Raw genomic sequence first — 10,000 nt, forward strand, 5'->3', positions numbered from 1 at the left:
AACACAATATCCTTTAGCAAGATATGAGTCCGGAAAAAAATATCGAAAAAACTGTAACATATGAATCAATTCAGGGTAACAACCTTTGTGTAAATAACATCGGTAGGGTTGGTATCCGTGATCCCAACTTGGGACGGGAGAAATGTCTTATTCCGTCTTCTCAAAATTTTGCCAACGACAAACAACAAAGTCACTTGTACCATAACTATATTGTACTGGGAAAAGGATTTGCGATTCCACAATTGAGGCGGAAAATCTAAACAAAAAAAATATTGATCCTTATCACCCATTCACACAAGAAGCTACGTCTGTAAATTCGTACATTTTCCTCTTGTGAATATAATGTTTTCATTCTTGATGCGACTGTAAATTTACAAGGCCATGAGAGAAATCGAATGACCTTATTTCCATTCACAAAAAATCAAAGAAAATCGCCAAAAATACTTTAGAGTTTATGGAAATGATTTAAACTTTGTCAAAGTCGTCTAAGTTTTAAAAAAACTTTGAAATATTTATGCATCAAACTTTTTTAGACGTGATAAAAAAAAAAAGATTATCTAGACCTTTTCTGTTCCCGTCTAATTCCTTAGTACGGAAGTTGTGCTTTCGGAATCTTAAGACATCATTTACGACAAACTTTAGAACATTTAAACATTCATTTCCATTTTTCTTCGATGAATTATGAGCGATTCACATTCTCACGCTACATTTTTCAAAATTATTAAAAAATAAACAGTTTTTTTAGACGTGATCAAAAAAATATAACATTAGACCTTATATCAGAAACATTTAAACTCAGTTTTTGAATCCAAAACATTTAGAATTAGTTCTTAATCCAAAAACAAAGTTCTTAGTTCAAAACCATTACCCTCCAGTTCGTAATTCAAACCTACAGTCCTTATATCAAAAGCATTCCCATTCAGTTACATTTTTTCCTTTCTTCTAAAACCTAATTCATAATTTAAAACCATCCAAACTTCTCTTCCGTATCTGAACCAACGAGCAGGACTCACACGCCCTCAATCTGGACGGTGTGGTATCGCGCGCGGATCATCAGACTCTCCATCGAACTCAGGATCTCCATCATCTGCCTCCTCGTGACGACGTCCCCGCGGTAGGCCTTCGGTCGCGTCTTCGAGTCGATGTCAGTGATGTCCTGAAACGCGGAGGTAGAGATGGGGGGGATTATTCATTTGCCTATGGGTTTCTGGTAGCCTATGGGTTTCTAGGGAGCCTAAGGGTTGACAGCCTAAGGGTTTCTGGTAGTCTATGGGTTTCTAGGGAGCCTAAGAGTTGACAGCCTATGGGTTTCTAGGGAGCCTAAGAGTTGACAGCCTAAGGGTTTCTAGGGAGCCTAAGGGTTGACAGCCTAAGGTTTTCTGGTAGCCTATGGGTTTCTAGGGAGCCTGAGAGTTGACAGCCTAAGGGTTTCTATGGAGCCTAAGAGTTGACAGCCTAAGGGTTTCTAGGGAGCCTATGGGTTGACAGCCTAAGGGTTTCTGGTAGCCTATGGGTTTCTAGGGAGCCTAAGAGTTGACAGCCTAAGGGTTTCTAGGGAGCCTAAGGGTTGACAGCCTAAGGTTTTCTGGTAGCCTATGGGTTTCTAGGGAGCCTGAGAGTTGACAGCCTAAGGGTTTCTAGGGAGCCTAAGAGTTGACAGCCTAAGGGTTTCTAGGGAGCCTGAGAGTTGACAGCCTAAGGGTTTCTAGGGAGCCTAAGGGTTGACAGCCTAAGGGTTTCTAGGGAGCCTAAGGGTTGACAGCCTAAGGGTTTCTAGGGAGCCTATGGGTTGACAGCCTAAGGGTTTCTGGTAGCCTATGGGTTTCTAGGGAGCCTAAGAGTTGACAGCCTAAGGGTTTCTAGGGAGCCTAAGGGTTGACAGCCTAAGGTTTTCTGGTAGCCTATGGGTTTCTAGGGAGCCTGAGAGTTGACAGCCTAAGGGTTTCTAGGGAGCCTAAGAGTTGACAGCCTAAGGGTTTCTAGGGAGCCTGAGAGTTGACAGCCTAAGGGTTTCTAGGGAGCCTAAGGGTTGACAGCCTAAGGGTTTCTAGGGAGCCTATGGGTTGACAGCCTAAGGGTTTCTGGTAGCCTATGGGTTTCTAGGGAGCCTGAGAGTTGACAGCCTAAGGGTTTCTAGGGAGCCTAAGAGTTGACAGCCTAAGGGTTTCTAGGGAGCCTAAGGGTTGACAGCCTAAGGGTTTCTGGTAGTCTAAGGGTTTCTAGGTAGCTTAAGGGTTTCTAGGTAGCCTAAGGGTTTCTGGTAGCCTATGGATTTTTGGTAACCTAATGGCCTCCGGTAGCCTAAGGGTTGACAGCCAAAGGGTTTCTGGTAGCCTAAAAGTTCCGGTAGCCTAAGGTAGACGGCCTAAGGGTTTCTGGTAGCATAAGGGTTGGTATCCAAAAGAGGTTAGAAAGAGACTGGCGAGGTCCGCGAATAAATCTTGCAAATTCGGCAATTTGTGGGATAAAGCAGTTTTATCTAATTGCCCTACTAGTGAGATAAACATATCTGTCATATATATCTAAGATAAAGATAAACAAACTAAACCACAAAGCTAGGAGGACCTAAAACCATATAAAACAACCACTGCCCAAACCATCTGCACCAAAACTAATCATAATAAAAAACAATAAACCATATATAACGCATACATATATAGACAGGTAGATAGCTAGAGAGATAGACAGACTGAAAGAAGAGCGACATCTTACCTTGGAGAAATGGAACCAGTCGTGCTCGTAGAAAGGGATTTCGAGCGTGGCCTTCCGTCCTCGGTGGGTGTTGTCTCCGTAGGCAATGCGATATCCAGCGCCCTGTGTGTGGGGGGGGGGGTATAATAGGAATACTCAAACGTTCGACTGACTTCTTTTTTTTTCGTATGTTGGGCTCTTATCATACAAGCAAGTTTACTGCATTGAGATATTATTGTTGAAAACAATATATATATGAATGAGATATAGATATAGAAGAAGAAAAAACACTTCATTGACGAACTTCAATGATAACATCCGGGCACCGAGTGGGTCTGCCTGACGTGTCTCCTCTCAGCCGAACCCAAGACACCTTCACCGTCAGCGTCTGCCCATACGAGGTCATCCTGGGGAGGGGAGTTTTGTTGCTATGATTGTTCATATTCTTTACTTTCGTCCATGTGTCAGAGGAAATGCAAAAAGACAGAAACCTTTCCCCACACTCAGAACCTCACGTAATGGGCTCTAAAACATTCCAGAATATGTAAGAATATACTTAAAAAAACAACATCAAAATGTATCACCATGAACCCAAAACATATCATAATATAGCAAAATACACCACAACGGCCCACAGCATAGCAATACACAACACACCGCACCGCAACATACTAAAACGCGCCACAACGCCCACTCCAGAACCTACCTCCTGCCCAGGTAATCATCAGGAGCCAGCCAGTAGTACGTTTCGAAGTTGGCCATATCGTCGTGTGCGATGTGGACGTCGGTTCCCTCCTGTGCCGCGGCCACGACTCGCCTCTTCATCAGGTCTACGACGTTCCATTTCCCGTGTTGGACCACCTGCCAAGGATTCATGATGAGCGAATTGTAAACAGCGAAGGAAAAAAACAAAACAAAACAGGAAAACACAGGATTTGTCTGTATACATGGCCTGAAGAATCAACATGGCGAAGACGCCTTTGGAAAATCCTTATGAAAATCCAGTCAGTATCTTCAGATTTTTTTCCGTTTTTATGTACAATGATTATGGTTTTATTATTATTTATTATCCTTAATCATTAACGGTACAGGTTCGTAAATGTAGTATTGAGCAAATACCTTTTTCCAGCACTGATTCGCTTCAACTGGATGGCTCAATAAACTCCCTATATACATTAGATTACAAAGTATGAACTCTCTCATCCCTAAATGAAAGAGGACTCTGCATGATATAAATACTAATGAGAGTCCTGACAGCTCGAAGACTCACCGTGTAGACAGCCAGTGCCGCCGCCTCGCAGGAGTTGGTCACGCCGTTGCAGTAGCAGGGCGTGCATCCTACGGGGTTGCGGGCGTCCAGGTGGAAGTGGCCCGGGGCGCATGTGTCGCAACGCGTGCCTCGGACGTTCGGCTGTGGAGACGAAATCCAGAGGTTAGTAGGAGTAAAATTGGGCGATTCTCTCTCTCTCTCTCTCTCTCTCTCTCTCTCTCTCTCTCTCTCTCTCTCTCTCTCTCTCTCTCTCTCTCTCTCTCTCTCTCTCTCTCTCTCTCTCTATCTATCTATCTCTCTACAAATACAGATACACGAACACGCATATCTAATACGGTTTTAATTAACACTCAAAGATTTTTTATATCTCAAGTAGAAATCCGGAAAATTATGCAATGGCATCATATATCGAACTTTATTATACGAAACAAAAATAAAAATCATAGCTATTGTTGACAAAGCAAAATAATAACGCTAATGACAAAAAAAAAATAATAATAAAAAACGGAAGTTCTGGACATCTCGTAGGCAAGCTGAAAGGCCTCCGTGTGATCACTACTTACTTCCCTGTCAATTGCTATTCAACTGATGGGTAACCTCGACCTGGCGAGCGAGCGAGGTGCAGTTTTCTCTCGTTCTCGCTCTGTCTGTCTGTTTGTGAGTGCGTCTCCTTGTTTATTTGCTTGTCTCTTTGTCTGTTTATCTTTTGAATTATCTGTTTGTAGTTATGATTGTTAGTTTGTCTCTCTGTTTATGTGTATTTGCCTCTTTATTCGTCTTTTTATCGCATGTCCAATGGTCTTGTTATCTGTCTGCTTGTATATGTCTGTTATACTGTCTGTCCTTCTAGCTATCCATATTCTTTGTCTTTCAGTCACCCCCTCTGTTTTCAGTTAGGAGGTCAATGTGTCAGCAAATCAGCCATTCAGTCACCCAGTCCATCAGTCAACCAAAGGTTCAGTCAATCAGCTAATATTCCTCTATCACCCTGGCTCAGTTATCCCATTCCGCCCTATAACAAAATAAAATCAACTCCAACTAAATAAATTTACAAATAATCTTTCAGTCAAGCAAATGTTCAGTCGCTCAGCCAATATGCCTCTACCAATCCGACCAAGGTAACCCTTCTCTCCCTCCCAAACAGACCATAACAATAAATGCAACTGTAAAACTTTCAATACGCATGGTATCCCAACATAACCAACTCTTCCTTCGCATCGGAGTCCACGGGGCAAGACTGGAGAAGTTACTTACCTTGCAGATACACTCGCCGTCGCATTCCTCGTTGACAGAGCCCGCCCTGTCGCACGGGCAGGGTTCGCAGGCAGGGTAGCGGCGGTAACCCTTGGCGCATTGGTCACAGCGAGGTCCCTGTTAGAGAGAAGGATTTTTGAGGGTTCTTTGTGGGTTCTGGGTGAGAGGATGATGGTTTGGTTTTGTAAAGTTAATAATATAAACGTCTTTAAACTTAATATCAGTAATCAGAATAATAATGAGGGGTCTCCTTGCTGTCTTTGCTTACTGGAGAACACATTCCCGTTTTGACATGGACTAAAAGGAAATCATTTAAAATTTGCTAAAATATTAGGAATGACATTATTTAAGATGAATAAGTGTCCCCTACAAGGCAGAAAGTATCAAAGAAAATTATACTTTACTAATAAAAAGAAAACGACTTCAAGTGAATTTTGTATGGATGACTATGGTAAAAAAAATAGACGCGTTTTAATGTACACGCGAAAAACATCACATACCGATTTCATTTCTTCACGATCAATACTTTTTTCTTATTTTACTTACAATTGACGCCTGGTAAACTACGAGCGCACAAATTCCTAACGGACTATATACCCTCCTTAAATACTATCTAGACGAAATCCTTAAGCCTTCTCCAATTCCAACTCCCCGCAACCTATGAACTTACGCTATCCCCTTGTTACACTATCCTTCCTACTCTTCCTACCTTCCTTCTGCTCTCTTTTTTTCCGCTTCTTCAATCTCTTTCTTCATTATCTATCTTCCTCTATCCACTTCTTCCCTTCCCATCCTTCCTGCTCCTTTTTCTTGTCCTATCCTCCCCCTCCTTCTTCCTCATACTTCCTCTTTCCATCCTTTCGTTCACTCCTCTATCCACTTCTTCCCTTCCCATCCTTCCTGTTCCTTTTTCTTGTCCTATCCTGCCCCTCCTTCTTCCTCATACTTCCTCTTTCCATCCTTTCGTTCACTCATTCTTCCTCTTCCTCCTCCTCCTTCTTTTTCCTTTCCTCTCCCCCTTCCCCCTTCCCCCTTCCTATTTCCTTATTATTTCCTTCCTTTTCTCTCCTCCTCCCTTCCTCCTTCTTCTTCAATCCTTCCTCCTCACTCCTTCTTTCCTCCTCCCTTCTCCTTCCGTCCTCCTGCTTTCTCCTTCCTTCCTCCTCCCTCTCCCTCCCCCTTTTTCCCTTCCTTCTTTCTTGCTGTCTTTCTTTATTTCTTTCTTTTCATTTATTCATCTATTCATCTATTTATCTATTTTTATATTCCTTCATTGATTCCTTAATTCCTTCCTTCATCCTTCATCCTTCTTCCTTCTCCCTCCCTCCCTCCCTCCCTCCCTCCCTCCCTCCCTCCCTCCCTCCCTCCCTCCCTCCCTCCCTCCCCCTCCCTCCCTCCCTCCCTCTCTCCCTCCCTTCCTTCCTTCCTCCTTCCTCCTTTATCTCTACCTCTTCCTTCGTCCTCCTTCCCTCCTTTCTCTTTCTTCCTTCCTGCTTCCGCCCTCCTTCATCCTTCCGCCTTTCTCTCTCCCTCCCCCTCCCTCCCTCCCCCCTCCTCTCTCCCTCCCTCCCTCCCCCTCCCTTCCCTCCCTCCCTCCCTCCCTCCCTCCCTCCCTCCCTCCCTCCCTCCCTCCCTCCCTCCCTCCCTTCTTTCCTCCCTCCCTCCCTCTTTCCTTCCTTCCTTTTTCCTTCTTCCTTCTTCCTTCTTCCTTCTTCCTTCTTCCTTCTTCCTCCTTCCTCCTTCCTCCTTCCTCCTCCCTCCTTCCTGCTCCCTCCTTCCCTCCTTCCTCCTCCCTCCTTCCTTCCTTTTTTTCTCCTTCCTCATTTCTTCCTTCCTCCTACCTCCTCCTTTCATATCCCCTTCAAACTTCTTTCCTACCGCTTTCCTTCCTTCTTCCTCCCTTCCCCTTTCTCCGTTTTTCCTTCCTTACTTCATCCTCTTTCCTCCCCCTACCTCCTCCCTCCTCCTTTATACCTCATCTTTCTCCCCTCCCCTTTCTGTCTTCCATCTTTCGTTCTTTCCTCCTCTTCCCTCCTTCCAACCTTCCCCAACCTCCTCCATTCTTTTTGTCCCTTTCCACATTCCCTCCTTCCATCTATCGTCCTTGCTGCCTTCCATCCTTCTCCCTTCTTTCTCCATCCTTCCGTCCTTCCGTCCTTCCCTCCATCCCTCCATCCCTCCTTCCCTCCTTCCCTCCTTCCCTCCTTCCCTCCTTCCCTCCTTCCCTCCTTCCTCCTTCCTCCTTCCCCCTTCCCTCCTTCCCTCTCTCCTTCTCCTCCAGACTCACCGCGAATCCCTCCTTGCAGATGCAGGCGCCGGGGAAGAGACCGAGGTTGAACTGCGTGTCGTCCTGCACGCAGCGCCCCGTCGTGCCGGGCCCCGAGCAGTCGCACGGCAGGCACGGCCGGGGGGCGTCCACGGGCACGCCCTGTGGGTGAGGGGGGGATGGGGGGGTTGATTAATTGATTAGGGATCTATCTTTTTTATTTCGATTATTATCTACTGGTGTTTGTTCGCGATCTGTTTGTTTTGGGTCTGTGAGTGAGCCTGTGTTGCGTGCAGTGTGTGTTCGTTTGTTGTGGCTGCTGTGATTGCTGTTTGTTGTTGTTTTTGCTGTGTCTGTTGTTGTATGTTCCAGAACCAAGTACCTGATGTGATCCAAAATTTTAAACTGATTTTTTTTTTCTTCTTCTTTTTTCTTTTTATCAAAATTAAGATTTATCTTTCTGTGCAATGAAAGGTATAGCTTAACGTAGACGGCTCATAATTTTGAGTCATTCAGTTGTATTTTGCTCGTGGAGTGACACATTCTATGAAATAGAAAGTTCCTTTAACAAGCATAAAACTCCTCCCTAGTTATCGTTTGTCTTTGATTGAGTGAATGAATCTCATTATCTACATGTCAGCTAATCCAGCGGCATGCAACAATGGAAAAGAATTCAATCCTCTTCTACCAAACAGTTAGCCTCAACAAAAAATGATCCAAATGCAATTACTATAGCTTTCAGGAATCTCACTCGTGACCTGTAAAATCCTGCATTCAAGTACAAAGACCAAATTCAGTCGCCATGGCCTCCTCACCTGCGGCCTGTAGAATCCTGCCTGGCACCTCTCGCAGTTCACGCCCTCGGTGTTGTGCTCGCAGTCCAGGCACACTCCGCCGCCCTCGTATTCACCCCTGTGGGAGAGTGGGCGGTTGCAGTGGTGTTGGGGGGATGGGGTAATGGTCAGTTTCATTTGTTCATAATGGAACTAATATCATCTATTTGCAGTGCAACCTTTATATATGTACCTATTATTAATTTTTTAAAATCTATTTTCATTCAATCTATTCTTTCTATCGGGTTTTAATTTAGTTTTGATTTACAATTTATTTATTTATTGCTTATTATGGGAATTTGACACGAGTTGTAAGAGATGACACAAATCAACTCTTCTTATCATTACAAAAAAGTATTTTCAGAATATGGATAGATTAAGAAATAAACTAAAGAAGATTAGAATGGATTAAAAAAGGAAATCGATCAAACACACATACAGACACACGAAAAAAAAAACAGATCAATAATAATCACGTTTTGAAAAAGAAAAAAAACAGTAAAACACAACAAAACAAACAACAAAATTATCTTAGAAAATAGATAAATAAAATGAAATCAAAATACACTAAGAATAATAAAACAAAAAATCCGACCTCATATTAATCGACTGCCTCTCCCTGGCGACCTCTTCGTCGTAGCGGCACGCCTGGGCGTGGCCGTGGCACTGGCACTTCTCGCACACGCCGCCGTCGCTGAAGTTGCCGGCGCGCCACGGCTGCTGGTTGAAGAGCGGGCAGCACGAGTCGCAGTTGTCGCCGCAGGTGTTGTGCACGCACGAACACCGTGCCAGCTGGTGAGGGGGGGAGGGTTGTTACTGCTGTTGTTGTTGTCATTTTTGTTGGTGTCGTTATTGCTGTTGTTTTTGTTATGGTTATTCAATTTTAGGAACACCTGCTGAATTCTTCCAATTTTATCTTTTAACGCGTTGTGATGAAACATTTTCAGATAAATATCTAATCAAGGAAATAAACACCTATCGACGCTAAATATAGACGCGGTCATCACCCCGATGACCTGGTCTGCCACTCACCCTCCCATTCTCGTCGTCGGACACGCAGTTGTCGGCGTGCCCATTACACACGCAGCGCCCGCCGATGCTGATGTCTTTGATGGAGTAGAAGTAACGCCTGAAACACGACACATGTTTAGGTTTATTTAGAAAATGTAAATAGAATGGAATTAACGTTGGTTTTATTTATACAGTAAATAAGTGAGATGGAGAGAAAATACCTGAAAAGAGAGAGAGAAAATGAGGGAAATTGATTATCAAAGTCTTTGGGTAAAATGATCGCGGAGAGAGTGATCATGTGAAAGGTTTCAAGACAAAACAAGTATATGTGAAAGATTTAGGAGAACAAAGTGAAACCAGAAGATGGTATAGTTTCAACTGGAAACATTTGGCACACACGCAAACTATAATTCGGTTATGCATTTCACTGAGGAGCAGGTGAAAGTAGCTGACACTGAAACAACACGGGCTCTCCTCGCGCCGCGCGTCGCTGCCTGCGAGCGGCGGAGGAGAGAACGCCGTCGTGACTCACTTGGTGACGGAGGCGTCGGACTGGGAGGAGCGCCCCTGGAGGTCCCCGTGGAGCGTGCGAATCTTCTGGAGGCGCAGGCGGACGTAGCGAGCCTCCGTGAACTGCCTGAGAGCCTCCGAGGGACCGGACGAGCCAGGGCGGCC

At 44.5% G+C, this 10,000-nt stretch overlaps 1 protein-coding gene across 1 annotated transcript in view; it reads right to left on the reverse strand.

Annotated features, from left to right (window-relative positions):
• The window catches only part of wb (wing blister), a 240,685-nt gene that overhangs the window by 108,697 nt on the left and 121,988 nt on the right, over positions 1–10,000 (reverse strand). Inside the window, exons 5-15 of the mRNA XM_086551150.1 lie at positions 9,858–10,000; positions 9,347–9,443; positions 8,910–9,106; positions 8,297–8,393; positions 7,503–7,643; positions 5,216–5,332; positions 3,962–4,102; positions 3,398–3,552; positions 2,996–3,098; positions 2,713–2,814; positions 1,014–1,156 (exon numbers count right to left, since the gene is read on the reverse strand). The exon at positions 9,858–10,000 is cut by the window's right edge and continues 21 nt beyond it. Coding sequence (XP_086407276.1) covers positions 1,014–1,156; positions 2,713–2,814; positions 2,996–3,098; positions 3,398–3,552; positions 3,962–4,102; positions 5,216–5,332; positions 7,503–7,643; positions 8,297–8,393; positions 8,910–9,106; positions 9,347–9,443; positions 9,858–10,000 — 1,436 coding nt within the window. The remainder of the gene's footprint in view (positions 1–1,013; positions 1,157–2,712; positions 2,815–2,995; positions 3,099–3,397; positions 3,553–3,961; positions 4,103–5,215; positions 5,333–7,502; positions 7,644–8,296; positions 8,394–8,909; positions 9,107–9,346; positions 9,444–9,857) is intronic.

This window comes from Penaeus japonicus, unplaced genomic scaffold (genome assembly GCF_977035675.1).
Source record: "Penaeus japonicus unplaced genomic scaffold, GWHDUDI00000001_assembly GWHDUDI00000024, whole genome shotgun sequence".
NCBI classification, from domain to species: Eukaryota; Metazoa; Arthropoda; class Malacostraca; order Decapoda; family Penaeidae; genus Penaeus; species Penaeus japonicus.